This window comes from Sander lucioperca, chromosome 20 (assembly GCF_008315115.2).
Source record: "Sander lucioperca isolate FBNREF2018 chromosome 20, SLUC_FBN_1.2, whole genome shotgun sequence".
NCBI lineage: Eukaryota > Metazoa > Chordata > Actinopteri > Perciformes > Percidae > Sander > Sander lucioperca.
The window spans coordinates 22937332-22959831 of record NC_050192.1 but is presented as its reverse complement, the minus strand read 5'-3'; the positions used below and the strand labels follow the sequence as shown (position 1 = coordinate 22959831).

General features: G+C 43.0%; 1 protein-coding gene across 3 annotated transcripts in view; it reads right to left on the bottom strand.

Moving 5' to 3' along the window:
- The window catches only part of LOC116051995 (protein tyrosine phosphatase receptor type b), a 65713-nt gene that overhangs the window by 18189 nt on the left and 25024 nt on the right, over window positions 1–22500 (bottom strand). Inside the window, exons 12-23 of one of the 3 annotated variants that reach the window (XM_031302478.2) lie at window positions 21871–21929; window positions 19920–20124; window positions 19165–19262; window positions 16372–16537; window positions 16176–16294; window positions 10858–11005; window positions 9229–9498; window positions 8213–8388; window positions 6578–6728; window positions 4658–4758; window positions 3758–3923; window positions 1759–2040 (exon numbers count right to left, since the gene is read on the bottom strand). In XM_031302478.2, coding sequence (XP_031158338.2) covers window positions 1759–2040; window positions 3758–3923; window positions 4658–4758; window positions 6578–6728; window positions 8213–8388; window positions 9229–9498; window positions 10858–11005; window positions 16176–16294; window positions 16372–16537; window positions 19165–19262; window positions 19920–20124; window positions 21871–21929 — 1941 coding nt within the window. The remainder of the gene's footprint in view (window positions 1–1758; window positions 2041–3757; window positions 3924–4657; window positions 4759–6577; window positions 6729–8212; window positions 8389–9228; window positions 9499–10857; window positions 11006–16175; window positions 16295–16371; window positions 16538–19164; window positions 19263–19919; window positions 20125–21870; window positions 21930–22500) is intronic. The other 2 variants (XM_031302479.2, XM_031302480.2) reach the window with 2 other exon arrangements.

The window sequence follows — 22500 nt, the reverse complement described above, 5'->3', positions numbered from 1 at the left end:
ATTTCCTGCATACAAACTGAAGTTGCACAAGTAAAAGTCACAAAAGTAAGGCTTTCTCTTTCTCCTTTAACAGTCTGTATCTATTAAATACTGCATCAGATGTGTGGCTGACCTCAGCCGGAGGAAATGAGAAACTAGGTCACTTTATACATATTTATAATGTGTAATTTTGAATTCCTCCTGTCGATCAGTTTCGATCCCTGCGGCCAAGAACCAGAATATGATTAAAAATGGATTCAGACAGACGGGCAGCAGAGATCCAGACTCTGTTATGTCTCCATCTGGTGTAGGGAAGCAGAAACAACGACGAGCCGGATTTATAAAATGCTTTGTGAAGATACAGGGCCCTGTCTTGCACCCGGCACAGCGGAGCGCAAAACCCGACTCAAGTGCCTTTGCTAGTTTAAGACCGACGCAGTTGTTGTTTCCCGTCCAGCGCCCACGTGGTTTAAACAGCAAATGCACCTGCACCCATCTGTGGCCCATGGGCGTGCTGGTCTTACAGGGAGGTGTGTTCAGGTGCATTCTGGGCGTGCTGGTCTTACAGGGAGGTGTGATCAGGTGCATTCTGGGCGTGCTGGTCTTACAGGGAGGTGTGTTCAGGTGCATTCTGGGAGTATTGCTATCTTGAGGCAGTGGGAAGTGATGGCACCATTGACCAACAAAAACCTGGTCTAAAGTCAATAACGCAGCATTTCATTGTTATTTTAACAGAGCATTAGTAAAATGCTCCTAGGCTCGTGCACAGTGCGCGCACACTATGCTTGTTACACACACAGGGACGCACTCGGGTGCACACCAAAAGTGGACCAAACAAGCGTACCGAGACCTGTTTGAAGATGTGGTCTCGGTACGCTTTTAATCGAACTCTGGAGTGGGTCGTTTGTGGTGAGAACGTGATCCGACCTCGAACCGCACCAACTATACGTACTCCGCGAGTCTGAGCTGATGTCTCCTGTAGTCAGGTTGTTTAGCAATCTGCGATGCAGCAGAGCAGCAAACTGTAGCAGCTTGCAGTGTTTCTATCACAGAAACAGACTGCGGTCAAGCTCGCCGTCCGTCACTCGCATCTCGGTGGTCAAACCAGCTGCCGCTAAAGTTGGAGACAGACGCCGGCAGAGCAGAGCGAAGTCTCGGTGACCAGAGCAGACGTAGTCACGTCTCTCACGAAACAATGTCTGATCATTTTAATGAAATGAGCTGGTTTGACCACTAGACCAGAACACAGGACCTTCTTCCTGTATTTACTTTCTTGCTCCCGCCCCCAGACACATCCGACCAATAAGAGGAGTGGACGTTCTTGCGTGATTTGTAACGGTGCATTCCAGGTGTGAAACCAAACCAAACCGACCGAGGGGAAATCGCTCCAAGTTTACAAACTCACCAACTGATTCGGACCATAGCAACAAACTACAGGTGTGAAAAGTCCCTTAAACTTCTACATCCATGATTTTCAACCGCAGAGTAACGTCAGGCAATCTGCTTCCTGTTTACACCGGCACGCACATGCCCAGTGCCTGTGAACGGTCATGTGAGCTTAAAAATGAAAACGTAGCAGTGTAGGTGTAGCCTGAATCACGACCTACACATTAAAGGAATAGTTTGTTATTTTGGGAAATGCTTTCAAAGACTGAGATGAGAATATGGATATCAACGTCTGTCTGGAGACGGGAGTCAGGATGTAAGCTTAGCATGAAGACTGGAAGCAGGGGGGAAACTGCTAGCTATTCGTCCAAACTTCAATAATACACCACATACTTGTCCTGACGTTCCTCTGGATTGGCTGGCTCCTGACCGTGGGCCTGTCCGGGGCTCCGCCCCCGCTTATGGTCACCACGGTGAAGTTGTACAGACGCCCTGGAAACATCCCGCCCAGGACGCGGCTGGTCAGGTGAGTCTGCGTGACTGACAGCCTGTCAGGCGGCGTCCACTGCAGCCCGAAGCTGTCGTAGTCGCCGGAGGCGGGACCGGACCACGACAGCTCTATCGTGTCATTGGTCGGGCCTTGTCTGACGGACAGGTGGGTGGGCTGCTCTGGAGCTGAAAGAGAGGAAAACAATATTATAAACAATATTATATTAAAGCAGGGACTACGGGTGAAAATTAGCTCTTGAGCTAAAACCTGGTACTATGCATCTCTCCTCTTGAGGTTAATGTTTATTGTACGCTGTCCCTGTTTCTCTAAATAAATTAAATAAATTAAATAAATTAAATAAATTAAATAAAATATTAACCGTGGTATTAATACTCTGAGGGCAAAAGACGAAAAACGAATGTTTGTAAAAACTCCTACTCAAAAAGCAATATTACAAAATTTCATTTTCAGACATTTATTTACTATTTTAAACATATATAACCTAAGACTTTGGTAAACTCATTTCAAGCACCGAAACAATTCGTACAACACACACACACACACACACACACACACACACACACACACACACACATTATAAGATAAGGTTTTTTTTCAAAAGAGATTTGAGGAATTTCAAAAAAGCGAACATCAACGTTTCAGCTTTAGCGCTAAATTATCTCCCTACACGTTGCTCTGGGACAGATTTGGGCGTCACTAAACAGAAAGCTGAGTCTGTTCTGAACATTTTGATATCAAACACACAGGGATCAGTTATATGCAAATACCCTAAAAAGGTCAATTGAAGAAGAAATATATATAAAAGACCTCAGAGGGTTAATACTCTTCACTCTGTGTTTATGTGAATTATTTGTGCGTTTCTATTCGGGCTGTCAAAATGAACGCAACAATAACGGGTTAACTACTAATTACTTTTAACCTTACTAATTTATTTGACGTGCGTTCTGTGATTTGGGCCTCGGGCCGCTCCGTAGTTTTGAAGCGATACAGCAGATAACGTGGACGGCTAGCAGAAACAAAGCTCCTCAAATTAAAGGTGCAGTAGGTAAGACTTATAAAACTAACTTTCTGTCACATTGCTGAAACTGACCCTATGCTCCTCTGGCTCCACCTACAGCCTGGAGTGAGATTTGCAAAAATCCACAGCTCCCTGTTCAGATGCACCAATCAGGGCCAGGGGGGGGTGTCTAACTTTTTTTTATTTTTTTTTTTTTTATTTGGGACAGTGCACATTAATGAACAATCTTACATTTCTGTACAGACTGTAAATGAGCCAGATTTTAGCATAAATGCTAATTTTCACCTGTAGTCCTGAGGCAGGAAAACAACAACATACAAGATAATGCAACACAAAAGAATATGGCAATATACAATATCAAACAAGAAACACATTAGCACACATTCAGGCAGGTTACATTACATCAATAAGATTAGTCAAAATGATGACATAACTGGGAACTTTTAAGAAGTTGTTTAAGGTGCTTTTTAACTGCGTGTCAATCACTGCTCATGCACACGCATCCATTCTCCCTTGTGGGGGGAGGGGCTTAGGAGACCGTTTTGGGCTTTAGCAGAAAGGGGGGAGGGACTGAGAAGTTGTTGATGTTCAAATTCTTTGGCTAAGTCCTGGATCTTCACAATCCTCCCTACAGCACCTTTAAGGATAAAGTATTAAACATGCTCGATAAATAAGTTATTGTTTGGGATTGTTGCAATAATGATAAACTTTTTGAATAAAGCACGCATATTTGTCCGCTCCCATGTTGATAAGAGCATTAAAAATGTGAAAAATATCCCTTTTAAAGTACATTAAGAACAGATAAAAAAACATGTGATTAACTATTTGAATGGATTGAGAGCTCTAGTTTTTATTTGACGTACTGGTGCGTCCGAAGGCTGAGATGTTATTGGTCAGTTCCCCGCTGTGTGTGATGACCTCAGCGCGATACAGCCTACCAGGACTCAGCCCAGAGAACGTGTGACTCTTGTGCTCTGCCCCGAGCGTCTGGGCTCCCAGAGTGGCTCCAGAAACGTCGTACAATACCACCTTAAAAACACACAAAGTACACAAGATTTTTACACTATTCTATCTGGTGTTTCTGGATTCATATTCCTGCTACCTGTAAGTGTAAGTTGTTATTTTACTGCTGCAGATGTCAAAGGTTGTGCTCATTGTGTACTGTTGGGGTAGTTTAATCTACAGCAATGCATCATATTCTATAAGACCATCATGTTTGTAGCATCGCTGTCCTGTGACAACCACGTATCTCTAAAAAGATTGAAAACTTTTCATGGTGTCAGAAAAACAGCCCTGTTTTCAGCTTTGTGACGACGCATTTTCCAGCTTATCCAAGAGGCTTTTTGAAGACTTTATGTAGCGTAAGAAGGAGGAGAATTTTCTCCACACTTACAGGAATACTTCATCCTTCAGTTTATCACAAACATTCAACATCAACACATCTGGAGATGTGTGGGTTTTCACTGGACAGGAAGGGGATGAAAAACTGGGATCTGAAAAGTAACTAAAGCTGTCAGACAAATGTAGTGGAGTAAAAAGTACAATATTTAGCTCTGAGATGTAGAGGAGTACAAGTAGAAAGCAGCAGAACATGGAAATACTCAAGTACAAGTACCTTGAATTACACAAACTAGGATATTTTCTTTACTCTGTAACAATGTGTTCGTGCTGCCTGTCTTTGCCAGGTGTCTCTTGAAAAGAAATGTTTATTTCACTGAGATTTCATCTGCTTAATTAAAATAAAATAAGTGAAATAAGTGAACCTGATAGCTGCTCCAGCTTCCGTCTCCGTGCTGCCAGCTGACCGTCAGTCTGTCCGTCCGTCCTGAACTCTGAACCTGGAGAGACGAAACTGAAGACGGGACTGCAGAACAGAAAAAAATAACAATAAAAACTTATTTATAGAGCCCTTTTCATACAAGAGATGCAGCTCACAGTGCTTCAGAATAAAAACAATGCAACATATTGAAACAAATAGACGATAAAAAGACGATGTATAGGAGCCACATATTGTATGTTGTTTATGGTCTCATTGATATTATTTACTGATTATTATATTGTGCACTGATGTTGTAGGTGGTGGGCGTTTTCGTCACGGTTTCAGCGGAAGTGATAACATATGTGTTTGCTTCACCTGTTCACCTTTTGGTTTTTTGGGGCTTTGACAGAGAGAGAGGGGAGCCTGGGAGCGAACACTTCCTGTTGACCGCCACACTAACACACTTATTTCGACTCACAAAGTAACTTTACATTTGGTAACTGCAGTACTAGATGTATTTTACGTGTGGAGGAATAAATCATTGCAGTACAATCTTGAGCGCGTCACAGTGTGTTTATGCATCTCTCAGTGTTCAGTCCCTCACGGCAGCTCTTTGTTGGACTGCTTACAGACGCAACAGATGATAAATAGATGATAAAATATAGGGTGAGGCTATTTGCACCCCTGGTACAATTAGCAGTGTATGCTATTCATACCCTGGTGCAATTAGAAATGAATGCTATTCGTACCCCGCCGGTGCACACAGCAATGTGTTCTATTAATACCCCGTCTGGTACAAATATCAATGTATGCTATCTGCACCCCTGTGCATTTACAGTACCTTGGCATATATTTACACACAGTTATCCATACTACTCATGTATTACACCTTTTTGGAATATTATCGCCCTGACATTCTTACCCTAACCATAACCAATCCCACTCCTCTTACCTAAACCTAACCAACCCAAACCAGAGCAGGCATATTCATGAGTCTTCCCCTACCACCCTGCAAAAACAATTTCGCGTTCGCGGGCCCTAACTTGCGCAATTGCATGCAAATACCTGTAAATATATAATTGAAGGTAACAACAAGGACCATTAAGAATAATAAAAACAAGAGAATTATGAAGATGACGCACAAGATGGTAAAAAAACAAGAGGAAAACTTGATGCAGAAGAAAACAAGACCGACAGGAATTGAAGAGTAGACAAAGTGGGAAAAAATAAATGATAACAGATGAACAAAGAGGATAAAGAAAACAATAAAAGATGGGGAGAAAAACAAAAAGGTGTAAAGGTGGAACAAAGTAACAAGGAAAGACAGGATTCAAAGGTCATGTAACCATCAGTACGTGTTAGGGGTGTCACAATTCTCTAAAAGGGACCAGAAAGCCACAATAAGAGCCACGAGATGGCAGAAGGGTACTTTGCTACAACAGTTTGAGTTTCTCAGAGTTTACGAGGTGTAACTGAATGCACCATCCGTCAACAAGGTGCACATGAATGCACCATGGAGTCCCGTCGGGGAAGGCAAAATGTAGCCACACCGGTGACTTTAGGGAAACAGGAGGATTTTTCAGTTCTGTTGTTTCTCCGTCATCTCCAACTCTGGCATCCTGGCTACTGCTAAGCTAACGTTACCCTGTGTCTTTAGCTGCATGCTACCAGCCGCTGAGCTATGCTGTGTCTGTTGCCGTTTTATTCTTCGGACGTGTGCAAGTAGGCGGGGGTGGAGAGAGAAATAAATACTAAGGGAAACCAGCCAATCCTGCTTTAGATTTAGGTCATATACGAAAGCTCATTTAGATCAAGTTTCAGCTTTAAAAAAATCGAAATCGTAATACCCCTAATACTTTATATATATCAAACATACTACTACTAATAATAATACTCATGACATGATACTAATGTGTGTACTGACCGGTTCTGGCGAGCACCGAGGAGTCGCTGCTCATGCCTCTGCTCCAGCTCACCACCTGCAGTCGATACAGACTTCCTGCTCGCAGGCCGGAGAACACACAGCTGTCTGCAGCTGGACCCACTTTCTGCAGGTCCACCGGCTCCACCCCCGCCTGCAGCACACACACAGAACATCATGTATATTATACAGTTCAGTATATATATATATACTGAACAAAATTATAAACGCAACACTTTTGTTTTTGCTCCCATTTTTCATGAGCTGAACTCAAAGATCTAAGACTTTTTCTATGTACACAAAAGGCTTATTTCTCTCAAATATTGTTCTGTCTAAATCTGTGTTGAGCACTTCTCCTTTGCCGAGAAAATCCATCCACCTCACAGGTGTGGCAAATCAAGATGCTGATTAGACAGCATGATTAGTGCACAAAAACACACACAAATACACACAAAACTGCCCAAATTTCTTGGCGGAAAACAAACCAATCTGGCAACAGTTCTGCAGCTGGCCGAGTCAAACAGACGTACGGTCCTGTCTTGCACCCGGCGCAGCACGAAGCCCGACACAAGTGTCTTTGCTAGTTTAAGACCGTCCAGCGGCCACATCCTTTAAATAGCAAATGCACCTGCGCCCATCTGTGGCCCATGGGCGTGCTGGTCTTACAGGGAGGTGTGTTCAGGTGCATTCTGGGCGTGCTGGTCTTACAGGGAGGTGTGTTCAGGTGCATTCTGGGCGTGCTGGTCTTACAGGGAGGTGTGTTCAGGTGCATTCTGGGCGTATTGCTATCTTAAGGTAGGGGGAAGTGATGGCACCATTGACCAACAAAAACCTGGTCTAAAGTCAATAACGCAGCATTTCATTGTTATTTTAACAGAGCATTAGTAAAATGCTCCTAGGCTCGTGCACAGCGAGCACACTATGCTTGTTACACACACAGGGACACACAGCAGCACACACACATGCAAATAAAAATATTACGGTGTGAAATATTATTATGATATGATCTGCTTGCGCGCTTTCCCTTCACGCACGAGCAGATCAGTTTCTTCTCTCCTTCCTGCTCAGCAAATCCTCCATCATAACAGCAATGCTCCAAGGTCCAAACGCGCCTGGCTTTTAAAGGGAATGGGAGATGATCTCTGATTGGTTGATTGCATGTTACGCCCAAAACACACCTCTGATTAATGAAGACACTAAGTACAACCCTTTAGAACCATGCGGCCGGCGCACGGACCCTTTTTTCCGCCGTCAAACTAGCAAAAGTGGATTTGGACACACCCTAAACACACCTGCACCAGGCGCTTCACGCCATACGCTTAGAGCGTTAAAATAGGGCCCATAGTGTTATCATTCATCACAGGCCAAATTGGCTAGTAACTTTAAAATATTGTCCACCAAAGTTAATTTTTACCCGCATTTGGCAGGTTGGCGGGTGTCAATTTCAAGCCCTGTATATAAATATATATATATATATAAATATAAATATATATATATATATATATATATATATATATATATATATATACGAGGGGATTAATCCCACTACGCCCATTATTTTAATGTCTATGGACTTGATATGAAACTATGTCAAATATTTACGTGTACATTTTCTCCTCTATATTTGAGGCGTCCCACCTGGTGATGCTCTTTCCTGCCCGCTGCAGCGTCCTGCCTGTGATTGGCTGTTGCCTCGGTGACGCTGTAGAGTGACAGGTCGTAGATGTCGACGTAGCCGTCCGAGGGACGCCAGGAGAAGGAGAGAGAGGCGGAGTTGGCCGAAGTGACGGTTAGATTACTGACTGCAGCCGGACCTGAAACACAGACAGAGAGGACGCAGCTCAGAGTTCAGGAGACAGAAGATAACGTGTTAACTGTTCAATAACTCATCAATAATCAAGGCTTAGAAACTCATCACTTGTGCTTAAAGTACTCATATTATGCTCATCTTCAGGTTCATAATTGTATTTATAGGTTGTACCAGAATAGTTTTTCAGAAAACACCATATTTTTGTTGTTCTGCACATTGCTGCAGCTCCTCTCCACCCTGTGTTCAGGTCTCTGTTTTAGCTACAGAGTGAGACCTCTCACTTCTATCTATCTTCTATCTTTGTTGGGAGTCGCACAGAGTATGAGGGCGTGCCATGCTAGCAGCTAGGTGAGCATTATAACGTGTGTTCCAAAGTGACCACGTTTGTCTCTGAAGTAAAGGCTGGACTACAATAGAGCTGTTTGGAGCAGTTTGTGAACAGTGTTTTCTGTTGGAGATGGTAAGTCCCTTTGGGGGGGACTTTGGGCTTTTTCACTTTGTAAACCTATAACGTGCACAAAAAAGATATATAACATAATAAAGGAAAGGGAAAAGCCAAAAAGCAGAATATGAGCACTTTTTTGTAGATATGATAGATTATATGGCTAGAAGTGATACAGCTACGCTGGAAGTTATATTATATTATATTTTTAATACTTTCACCCAGGAAATGTTTTCCTTGGGAGTGTTTTAATTCCAGCTAGATCTTTTTCCTAAATGAAATTAGTCAATTTGGTGCCTAAACTTAACTGCGGTCACCCCTTTTTCTCAGCTAAACGCCGCAGCATGATTCCCTTCAAGTACCCGACTAAAGTGCGTGCTGTATTGTAACGTAGTGACTTACGAGTTTGTCCCTCTGCTGTGGCGTCCAGCGACCGGACGCCACCGCTGAGCGTCGCCACCTTCACTCTGTACCACCTCCCCGATGTCAGACCCTCCAGACGCTCGCTCCAACTATCCACAGGGACCGACCGATTGGCCAGAACGACGCCGGCCTCGTCCAATAGCTGCAGGCTGTAGCCGTCGTACACGCCCACCGGCCTCTCCCAGCTGACGGTCAGACTGTGCGTGGTGTGGTCGTTATCAGCCTGCAGCGCCGTGACTCTGGCCGGAGCTGCGACACAATAATCATCCATATTTAACGCAATTTCTTTCCCCAACCTTTAATTAGATTAGATTAGATTAGACTTTATTGATCCCCAATTGGGAAAATGTCAATGCTACAGCAGCTAAATATCAGACACACAGCACACAGACTAATATATAAGAAATAATAAATAGGATAGAATAGAATATAAGAACAACTATTGACAAAATAAAATAATAAATACAAAGGAAAGAATGTACAAACGCATATACAAGTTGGGAATAAAAATGTAGTTGTACATTTTAGTTGCACTTGCATTATTATGATAAATATGAGTCATATCTAATTCAATTTCATTTATAGTGTCAAATCATAACAGGCGTTATCTCAGGATACTTCACAGATAGAGTAGTTCTAGACCACACTCTGTAATTTACAAAGACCCAACAATTTCCCTCGAGCAAGCATTTGGTGCAACAGTGGCGAGGAAAAACGTCCTGAAACCTCGGTCAGACCCGGGCTCTTGGTGGGCGCTGCCGGTTGGGACACAGAGACACTGATACAGATATACAGAAATATGATTCATAATAATTATAGCAGTTGGCATGATGTGCCATGGCATCTATACACTCAAAAATGGAGGTACGAGACAAGAACATTTCTGTACTTACAGATACACTTTTTAAATAATGTTCCCTTAAAGGTCCCATGGCATGAAAATGTCACTTTATGAGGTTTTTTTAACATTAATATGAGTTCCCCCAGCCTGCCTATGGTCCCCCAGTGGCTAGAAATGGTGATAGGTGTAAACCGAGCCCTGGGTATCCTGATCTGCCTTTGAGAAAATGAAAGCTCAGATGGGCCGATCTGGAATCTTCCCTTTATGACGTCATAAGGGGAAAGCTTACCTCCCCTTTCTCTGCTTTGCCGCCCAGAGAATTTGGCCCACCCATGAGAGAGAGAGAGACATCATGGCTTACAAACAAGTGAAGTGGCAGTTGGTCAAGGCAACATTTGCATTTAAAGCTACAGACACAGAAATGGCACATCCTAAGGAAAGCTCATTGTGGGACTGGCTCTAGTGGCTGTAATTCTGCACCAAGGCTGAATTTCGGGAAAGAGACTTCAGATACAGTATTAGGGGACCACTAAGGTCTATATAAAAGCATCCAAAAAGCAGCATGTCATAGGACCTTTAAGAATACAGTAGTGTACCTTTTCACTAATTTGAGGGTACAAAATGAAAGAGAAGGGTACATAATTGTCTTTCAAAAGGGAAACCTCTCATTCGATAAGCATTAGGTACACAACGGTACTTGTATGTTTGAGTGTGTCGTAACAATAGGTTACTATATTCAAAATGAATCGAAACGACTGGTGTCGTACCGGTTCTGCCGGTGGCTGTGTTGCGATTGGTCAGCTTCCCGCTCAGTGATTGGACGCTGATGGTGTAGGCGAGGCCTGGGGTCAGATCCTGGAAGTCCAGGGAGGAGACGTGTTTCGGGACGGGGCGAGTCTCGACGACGACGCCGTCCTGGAGACAGGAAGTGACAACAGAATACTCATGAAGCTCCATCATTTATATACTCATCCTTTAGCACTTTATTTACAGACTGCATCATGTTTCTTATTGTTCATATGGTTACTTTTAACCTCCTAACTTTTCAACCAAAATTGTCCAAAAAAAATAACATGGATGGTTCCACACAACGCTCTGCACAAGTAAAATAAATGATCAGTTCACTACTTTCATTGAATTTGGGTGTTTTAGTCAATTTAATAGCATTTGAAGGAAATAATTGAAAACTGAAAAAATCACAAAAACAACCCAAAAAATCACAAAAACGTCAGGAAAAGTCACAGAAATGTTGAAAAAAAAAGTGACAAAGTCATCTGGGAAAGCGATAAAAGTGAATACGAAAAAGTTGAAGAAAAAACTTTTGTTGTACAGTGGTTGAGTACTTTAGTTTTAGGTTAAAGCAGATACACTTTAAAGTGCTCATATTCTGCTTTCTGGCTTTTTCCCTTTCCTTTATTGTGTTATATATCTTTTTTGTGCATGTTATAGGTTTACAAAGTGAAAAAGCCCAAAGTCCACCCCAAAGGGACTTACCATCTCCAACAGAAAACACTGTTCACAAACTGCTCCAAACAGCTCTATTGTAGTCCAGCCTTTACTTCAGAGACAAACGTTATAATGCTCACCTAGCTGCTAGCATGGCACGCCCTCATACTCTGCTTCTGACTGGCTAGTAGTCCTTACCTAGCTACTGTCAGGGCACGCCCTCATACTCTGCTCCTGACTGGCTAGTAGTCCTTACCTAGGTACTGCACATGTGCGACTCCCAACAAAGATGTTACAGCAGTGAGAGGTCTCACTCTGTAGCTAAAACAGAGACCTGAACACAGGGTGAAAAGAGGAGCTGCAGCAATGTGTAGTACAACAAAAATATGTTTTCTGAAAATTAAACCATGTAAACCTATTCTGGTACAACCTCTAAATACAATTATGAACCTGAAAATGAGCATAATATGAGCACTTTAAGCACAAGTGATGAGTTTCTAACCCTTGATTATTGATGAGTCACTGAACAGTTAACTGAACTCTGAGCTGCGTCCTCTCTGTCTGTGTTTCAGGTCCGGCTGGAAATGTTCTTGTCTCGTACCTCCATTTTTGAGTGTATAGATGCCATGGCACATCATGCCAACTGCTATAATTATTATGAATCATATTTCTGTATATCTGTATCAGTGTCTCTGTGTCCCAACCGGCAGCGCCCACCAAGAGCCCGGGTCTGACCGAGGTTTCAGGACGTTTTTCCTCGCCACTGTTGCACCAAATGCTTGCTCGAGGGAAATTGTTGGGTCTTTGTAAATTACAGAGTGTGGTCTAGAACTACTCTATCTGTGAAGTATCCTGAGATAACGCCTGTTATGATTTGACACTATAAATGAAATTGAATTAGATAAGACTCATATTTATCATAATAATGCAAGTGCAACTAAAATGTACAACTACATTTTTATTCCCAACTTGTATATGCGTTTGTACATTCTTTCCTTTGTATTTATTATTTTATTTTTTCAATAGTTGTTCTTGTATTCTATTCTATCCTAATTATTATTTCTTATATATTAGTCTGTGTGCTGTGTGTCTGATATTTAGCTGCTGTAGCATTGACATTTTCCCAATTGGGGATCAATAAAGTCTAATCTAATCTAATCTAATTAAAGGTTGGGGAAAGAAATTGCGTTAAATATGGATGATTATTGTGTCGCAGCTCCGGCCAGAGTCACGGCGCTGCAGGCTGATAACGACCACACCACGCACAGTCTGACCGTCAGCTGGGAGAGGCCGGTGGGCGTGTACGACGGCTACAGCCTGCAGCTATTGGACGAGGCCGGCGTCGTTCTGGCCAATCGGTCGGTCCCTGTGGAGAGTCGGAGCGAGCGTCTGGAGGGTCTGACATCGGGGAGGTGGTACAGAGTGAAGGTGGCGACGCTCAGCGGTGGCGTCCGGTCGCTGGACGCCACAGCAGAGGGACAAACTCGTAAGTCACTACGTTACAATACAGCACGCACTTTAGTCGGGTACTTGAAGGGAATCATGCTGCGGCGTTTAGCTGAGAAAAAGTGGCGATTGCAGTTAAGTTTAGGCACCAAATTGACTAATTTCATTTAGGAAAAAGATCTAGCTGGAATTAAAACACTCCCAAGGAAAACATTTCCTGGGTGAAAGTATTAAAAATATATTAGATTTTGCGTAACTTCCGGCCGTAGCTGTATCACTTCTAGCCATATAATCTATCATGATATGTACAAAACTTAAAGTGCTCATATTCTGCTTTTTGGCTTTTTCCCTTTCCTTTATTGTGTTATATATCTTTTTTGTGCATGTTATAGGTTTACAAAGTGAAAAAGTCCAAAGTCCCCCCCAAAGGGACTTACCATCTCCAACAGAAAACACTGTTCACAAACTGCTCCAAACAGCTCTATTGTAGTCCAGCCTTTACTTCAGAGACAAACGTGGTCACTTTGGAACACACGTTATAATGCTCACCTAGCTGCTAGCATGGCACGCCCTCATACTCTGCTTCTGACTGGCTAGTAGTCCTTACCTAGGTACTGTCAGGGCACGCCCTCATACTCTGCTTCTGACTGGCTAGTAGTCCTTACCTAGGTACTGTCAGGACACACCCTCATACTCTGCTTCTGACTGGCTAGTAGTCCTTACCTAGGTACTGTCAGGACACGCCCTCATACTCTGCTTCTGACTGGCTAGTAGTCCTTACCTAGGTACTGTCAGGGAACGCCCTCATACTCTGCTTCTGACAGGCTAGTAGTCCTTACCTAGCTACTGTCAGGGAACGCCCTCATACTCTGCTTCTGACTGGCTAGTAGTCCTTACCTAGCTACTGAGCATGTGCGACTCCCAACAAAGATGTTACAGCAGTGAGAGGTCTCACTCTGTAGCTAAAACAGAGACCTGAACACAGGGTGAAAAGAGGAGCTGCAGCAATGTGCAGAACAACAAAAATATGGTGTTTTTTGAAAATTAAACCATGTAAACCTATTCTGATATAATCTCTAAATACAATTATGAACCTGAAAATGAGCATAATACAAGCACTTTAAAACCAGAACAGTCAGGTTACTGAAGGGTAATAAAATACAAAGAAGAAAAAAACTCAATATCGAGAGTTAAATCATTTGTTAGGGGGTTACTTTTACAATAGTCCAAAAAGTAACGTTTATTTCTAGGACCTTTAACAGATGGAAATCACAGTGCTTCACAATAAAATGAAATACGATGAATAAAACAAGAAAAAAACAAAGGAAAAAATAAGATACATAAAAGGAAGCCTGGTATAATATTTCAGTGTTTCCTCTATGTTGATTTTGTAGTGGCGGCCCGACATGGCAAAATTTCTGCCGCCACGGTATCAGAAATAGGGTAGACGCACAATGTAGTAGCAGTCGCCTTTTAGATGATACTGCCGACATAATGCACCCCCCCGTTGGCTGCCGCTCACATTCCAGTTTAACAACAAGTAGAACTATTCAGAGGTTATTGGACCCGTCCAGTTTAACAACAAGTAGAACTATTCAGAGGTTATTGGGCCCGTCCAGTTTAACAACAAGTACTATTCAGAGGTTATTGGACCCGTCCAGTTTAACAACAAGTAGAACTATTCAGAGGTTATTGGACCCGTCCAGTTTAACAACAAGTAGAACTATTCAGAGGTTATTGGGCCCGTCCAGTTTAACAACAAGTACTATTCAGAGGTTATTGGACCCGTCCAGTTTAACAACAAGTAGAACTATTCAGAGGTTATTGGACCCGTCCAGTTTAACAACAAGTAGAACTATTCAGAGGTTATTGGGCCCGTCCAGTTTAACAACAAGTACTATTCAGAGGTTATTGGACCCGTCCAGTTTAACAACAAGTAGAACTATTCAGAGGTTATTGGACCCGTCCAGTTTAACAACAAGTAGAACTATTCAGAGGTTATTGGGCCCGTCCAGTTTAACAACAAGTACTATTCAGAGGTTATTGGACCCGTCCAGTTTAACAACAAGTAGAACTATTCAGAGGTTACTGGACCTGTCCAGTTTAACAACAAGTAGAACTATTCAGAGGTTACTGGACCCGTCCAGTTTAACAACAAGTAGAACTATTCAGAGGTTATTGGGCCCGTCCAGTTTAACAACAAGTAGAACTATTCAGAGGTTACTGGACCCGTCCAGTTTAACAAGTAGAACTATTCAGAGGTTACTGGGCCCGTCCAGTTTAACAACAAGTAGAACTATTCAGAGGTTACTGGACCTGTCCAGTTTAACAAGTAGAACTATTCAGAGGTTACTGGGCCCGTCCAGTTTAACAAGTAGAACTATTCAGAGGTTATTGGGCCCGTCCAGTTTAACAAGTAGAACTATTCAGAGGTTATTGGGCCCGTCCAGTTTAACAACAAGTAGAACTATTCAGAGGTTATTGGGCCCGTCCAGTTTAACAACAAGAACTATTCAGAGGTTACTGGGCCCGTCCAGTTTAACAAGTAGAACTATTCAGAGGTTATTGGGCCCGTCCAGTTTAACAACAAGTAGAACTATTCAGAGGTTACTGGGCCCGTCCAGTTTAACAAGTAGAACTATTCAGAGGTTATTGGGCCCGTCCAGTTTAACAACAAGTAGAACTATTCAGAGGTTACTGGGCCCGTCCAGTTTAACAACAAGAACTATTCAGAGGTCATTGGGCCCGTCCAGTTTAACTCCACATACTGTTGTGTTGATGGAGTTTATTGTCAAAACGTTCGCTTTCTTCCGAGTTGACTATTAAACCAACAGCTCTACCAAAAACGTTGTGGGTCCGTTCTAATTGGACAACGTTCAACGTGTCAGTTCTGTCAGCTCATTGTCCTGATATCACACATCTGGAAACATTAAAACGGCAAGTGAGTCAGTGTAATATTTCATTCTATACTTTGGGTTTTGGTTTCCCTATGAATAATTTGTTGTAAAATTCATTTTGTAGACCCGCCGTAGATGTTAAGTGCCCTATAGTTCCTCAAAAAATACAGTTTGGACAGACCTGCCCCCACTGCTTAAAAGAAATCCTAAAGGAAACATATTTCATTCTTACTTCTTTCTTTGTTAATGATATCTATTCTCTCAGTGTGAGCCTGCACATGTGCAGTTGGACTCACCGTGGTGGACAGGGTGACGATGTACATGTCCAAGTCTCCGCCTCCCGGTGTCCAGGAGACCAGCAGCCCGCCGACAGAGGAGCGTGGAGACAGACGGAGGTTCCCAACGGCGCTGGGAACTGCAGGGGAGAGTCTGAGTTCAGCAAAACTGGACTTGATGTTGACGTTTGAATTCAAGCCGTCTTGATCGTCTCACCTGTCCGTCCCTCGATGTGCTGCGCTCTCTGGTACGGCCCGCTGAACGTTGACACCACGATCTTATAAAGCCGCCCGGCGGTCAGAAAGGTCAGCTGGTGATGTCGCTCCTCGCTGCCCAGCGTCACCGGAGGGAAAACACGAGTGTCGTTGAAGAGCAGAGTCACCTGGAGACGAGCAAAGTAAAGAGACAAAAAACTCAGGCAGCAGTAGGGCTGGGCGATAGGGAGAAAATCAGATATCACCATATTCTTGACCAAATACCTCGATATCGATATTGCGGCAATATTCTAGGGTTGACAATTGGTGCTTTAACAAAATATCTTCACACTTAGATTTTACATCAGTAATCATCAGTAATGTGGATATAATGTCTAAGTGGGGAAAAGGCAAATAATAGAACAGTTAGAACAGTCTGGTAAGTTCAGAAAATGACATCACTTTACTGTAACGCAGCCTTTAAAACCAGGAAAAGACACCACTTATGTCATATCATGATAATACCAAATTCTTAGACGAAATCTAGTCTCATATCACGATATCGATATAATGTTGATATGCTGCCCAGCCCTAGGCAGCAGAGATCGTCACAGCCCGTTAGTGCCGATATAGTCTCGCATTGCCAGACCTTCCTCCACAGCACTATGGAGGAAGGTCTGGCTAGTCCACACAGCATTCTGGGATGGGAGAAAAACGTGCTCTGGTTTATTGGCATTTCTTTTAACCAATCACAATCATCTTGGGCGGTGCTAAGCGCCAGACGGAGCCACGGTGCCTCTGCTAAATAGTCTCAGGAAGGAACTTGTTTTGGTGGAACATGTGGACGTTCAAAAGTTGTTTTAGTCGTGCAACAGAAAACTCAGATTGGACAGATAGTCTAGCTAGCTGTCTGGATTTACCCTGCAGAGATCTGAGGAGCAGTTAACCATAGTCCTCACAAATCCACCAGAGGTTAGAACGCCAACACAAAGACAGAGGAAGGGGACGGATATCCGGCCGAAAATAAGGGACATCCACCGGAAGTGGAACATCGTGGATATAGACTAGTGCGGTTATGTTCTGGATCAACAGGAGCACATTTCCAGGATAAATGCCTGAAAGCTCAACCATTCCTCTCTTTGTGTGTCGCCGTTCTCAAACTCCGTTCTCTTCGGGAAGCAACAACAAACTCCGAGTTAGCGAGCTACATGCTGAAAATGTCAAGTTATGAAGAAGATGTGGATCGTGCAACAAGGCAGGTCTGCTCGGTTCTTTCAGGGAATGATTGTAAAGATTTATAAAGAATATGTTTAGGTCATTTCCTCTCTAACTGGGACGTTTGGGGACTGATTGGTGGGATTACTGTGGACGAAGTACACACAGAGATACACTGGTAAGAGCCAATGAGGTTTAACCATATCAGCTAATTTAAATAGCTCACGTTACTGTATTGTGTCAACAGTTAACTTCATTTAATATTGGATGTGGCGTTTTTGTTTTGCGGGGTGCAAATGTTCCACCAAAACAAGTTCCTTCCCGACGTAGGGTTGGGTGCTAATTCAGCACCGGTGCCTAAACGACCGGTATCTACCGGACCGAATTAAAACGTTGATTTTGGTGCCTCATTTCGGTGCCATTTAAATGCCTTCTGCGCTGCTCTCTGATGCTCTGAAACAGACAGGAGCATCTGTGCACGTGACAGCAGGTAACGTTAGCCTACCGTTAGCTAGCAGCTGGATTAAACACGGTTAAAATGCTGACAGCTGAACGGTGTAAAGTGTGTCTGTATTTCACTGGAGAGGATTCCAACAGCGGGACGTTAAGCAGTGTGTAGCTGCTGTTGTCGGAAAAACAAAACAGACAGTTCACTTGAAACTAGTAAGCCTCGTGGTGCATTCAAAGTTATTGTAAAATACCCTATTTTTAAGTATCGGTTCAGGCATCGTTTTAGCACTGGTATTGGAAAAAACCCAAACGATACCCAACCCTATTCCCGAGACTATTTTGCAGAGCCACCATCGCTGCGTCTGGAGCTTAGCGCCGCCCAAGATGATTGTGATTGGTTTAAAGAACTGCAAACAACCCAGAGAGCTTTTCTCCTATCCCAGAACGCATCGGTGGAGTAGGGAGACTAGGAGGACAGAAATGTTTCTCATTAGATTAAAGGAAAGGTCTTCAACATCAAAAGAGTTCATCAGTAAACGCGTGTAACATGACGCCACTACATACAGCATAATATCTAAAGCAGAAATGAGTCAGATGGACACACAGAATAGTTCGCGACGCAATAAATGTCCCGTAAGTCTCGACAGTGACGGTGCAGATCCACCTGGCCGTGCAACGCTTCTGTCGCGTCGCGCTCCACTCTATTCCTATGGGTGACGTTAAGCGACTTCAACGTGCACGCAAAGCATTCCGGGAAGGCAGCGCTGCATTGAGAAAATGCTGCGCGTCAAGAAGCTTGCCGATGCCCATCTTTATGCAAATGAATCCGCGAGGCGACTATCCAGTAGAAGAAGACGAAAATCTTTTAAACTGACCTTTGTCGATCTGAAATGAAGACAGATTCAGCAACTGCACGGCCTATTTCTCGCTTAAAATGTTTTCAGAAACACGTTTCGGTGAACTATTTTCGTAAAATACGAGATCGAGCCGCCATGACACTCTGTTGAAATTCTCGAGAAGCAAAACCCACGTCAGGCGTTCGTCCAATCAGCTGCCGGTCAAGGGCATGGAGCATCAACCATGGATGTATGACGTCGCGACACCACGATTCAGTCGTGTCGGACATATGGATCTGTACTGTAACACACACCTCATAGTGGTCCACGTCTCCAGGGGCGGGGCTCCAGGTGACGGTCAGATCACCTGTTCCTGCGTTGTCCAGCGACAGATTTCCAACAGCTGCCGGAACTGCAGAACAGACAAAAGTTGGACTCAACATAATCAATAAAATATATATATTTAAATAGATCATAGACTTTAAAAATAATAGACGTAGCAGCAGTGACGTCAGCCGTTGGTTTGTGGACTGACGTTTTGAAGCCTCGAGTTTGGCAATTTCGCTGTTAACATCTTGGTTTTTTGAAAGCAGACGTGATGATTTGTGACGAGAGTGCGGAGCTGGGGAGGAAGACGCAGCCAAGCCAGTGTTGTTTATGGTTGCGATGGCGCCGCGCTAAGCTAAATGCTAAAGAGGGAGAGTTGTTGATTTTCAACCCTTCTAACGAGTCATCAGGCCGAGATTTACTAGCAGGTAAACCTCCGGTTACTGGAGACATTCATCTGCATGTACGACAGAACAGAAAACCTGCAAACTTTCCCTCAAGTTACCAGCTAACGCTAGCTAGCCTTTGTTGGCAAGGTGCTACTGAATGTTGAACACATAGGCGTAATTTACAGGAGAATGATCAAAACTGGACAGTGCAACCAACCCCAAAAACCTATTATAATTCCCTCCCTTTAAGGAGCTTCAGTGTTGGCTCCACTTTCCAGACCCGGAAGCTTCGTCCATTATTTGTTAAAGTCTATGAAATAAACATATTTGTTCTCCTTGGTTTTTCGACTCACAGGTGCGTCCGTCGGTGGAGATGCTGCTGACGTAGTCCCCGCTCCAGGTTTCCACGGTGACAGTGTAGAGTCTCCCCGGCGACAGAGACGAGAAGACGCACTCGTTGCGTTTGGCGGAGACGCTCTTGTTCTGCAGCACGCTGTTGTTGTAACGGATCAGAACAACGTAGCGGTCCCAATCTCCAGTTGCGTGACGCCAGTACACCTGAACACACAACAGGAGGAATCTACTCATGATTCTACATAAAATACAGATTTAACAAATATAAATACTACTACAGGCTTTTAAGGACATTATGGAGACCAGGGTTTCTGCAGGGTCTTAAAGTGCCCATATTATGAAAAAATCACTTTTTCTGGGATTTGGGGTGTTATGTTGTGTCTCTGGTGCTTCCACACACATACAAACTTTGAAAAAAATCCATCCATGCTGTTTAGAGTGAGATACGGTTTCTGAATGTGTCCTGCCTTCAGTCTCTGGGTGAGCTGGTCAAAATCTGCACGGCTTGTGACGTCACAAGCCGAAACGAGCAGGCTAACCACAACCATTAGCTCGTAGCATGCTAACGCTAATGCTAACGCTAGCATGCTACCTCGTTCTCAATAGCAAAGCACTGCTACAACACACACAAGTTCACCATAATCTACAAAAGAACTACTTCCATGTGCGCCCTCATTTAGAAGTCTCCCAGCTAATCCTGCCTTGTAACTGACCGAAGTTGTAGAAACAGCCTTTCTTTTACTGTCTATGTCTATGTAAAACAGAGACCAGCTGAAAAGAGGATCTGCAGCAGTGAGAGAGAGCGGTGCAGTACAACAACAATATGGTGTTTTTAGAAAAGTAAACCTATTCTGGTACAACTGTAAAATACAATTATGAACCTGAAAATGAGCATAATATGGCTGCTTTAATAATCCTAAAAAAGTTCACGAAAGTATTTGTGTTCTAGGTCTTAACCCTACTGTTGTTCTCGGGTCAAATTTGACCCATTTTTAAAAAGTTTCTATATCAGAAATTTGGGTTTCTTTCAAACAAATTGTCAAAGGAAATAACGTGAATGGTTCCATACAACCATCAATCTTCACAGGTAAAATAAATTATCAGTTTACTACTTTCATTGAATTTGGGTGTTTTATTTAATTTTATAGCAATTGGAAAAATTTAAAATGACAAAAGAACGTTGAAAAAGAGCTTTAAAACCTGGGAAAAATTGACAAAAACATCGGGAAAAATGTCGAACAAGAACAACAAAAGGTTGAAAAAAAAGTTTGCATTTAAAATTTTGATCCAGAAAGAACAAAAAGTTGCATGGTCGACGGGAAGACAACACAAGGGTTAAATGATTTTAAACAGGTCCTAAATGTTCCTCCGTCCTCTTAAGGCCCGGACACACCAAGCTGATAATCGGCCGTTGGACAGTCTGGCGAGGTCGGTGACTCGAGTCTGTTCGGTGTGTTCCGTGCCGTCGTCCGTCTGAGGAGCCGTCGGCCTTCATTTTGGCCGATTTTACATGTATAATCGGCGGGGCGGGCTCTTTATATAAAAGAGACTTCAGATACAGTATTAGGGGACCACTAAGGCCTATATAAAAGAGTCTTCAGATACAGTATTAGGGGACCACTAAGGCCTATATAAAAGAGACTTCAGATACAGTATTAGGGGACCACTAAGGTCTATATAAAAGAGACTTCAGATACAGTATTAGGGGACCACTAAGGTCTATATAAAAGAGTCTTCAGATACAGTATTAGGGGACCACTAAGGCCTATATAAAAGAGACTTCAGATACAGTATTAGGGGACCACTAAGGTCTATATAAAAGCATCCAAAAAGCAGTATGTCATAGGACCTTTAATGTCAGTAATCAGCTGGGGATGTTTCATGCTGATATCTGTTAGTTCAAATGTTTTCCCTGTTAACTTGCAGTGTCTTCAGCCATGACAAACTCACCTTGAGGAAGTCGTCTCTCGCCGAGTGGACAGCTGTCGGGTCTTGCACAGTGGCCGGCTCTGCGAGACAAATATTAGAAACAAAATCATCACTCTACACTTACTGTATATGTATTATTTATGTGACTTCAGGTTTAAGAAATGTAGCTGGGAATGAAATATATATTCACAAATGAAATAAAATAAAAGTGAACTGAAATGTAAATGTACATACAAAGGCAAAAGCACATTAACAGCAATGTAAAATACAACATTCAGGGTTTCCCCCCAATTACGTTTGCATATATTTTAAGACTTTTAAACTACAGTTCCAGTTAGGGCAGCTCAGTTGGAAACTTAGACACAATCATATATATATATATATATATATATATATATATATATATATATATATTTAAGATTATTTTTTTGAGCATTTTTTCACTTCATCAGATAGTGACAGTGGATAGACAGTAAAGGTGGAGAGAGATGGGGGATGACACGCAGCAAAGTGCTGCAGGCTGGACTCAAACTCTGGCCGCTGCAAAGGACTCAGCCAACATGGGGCGCACGCTCTCACTGGGTGAGCTAGAGGTCGCCCCGACGCAATCATATTTTTAAATCTCCGGTTAGCTTTTAGCACTGACTTAAT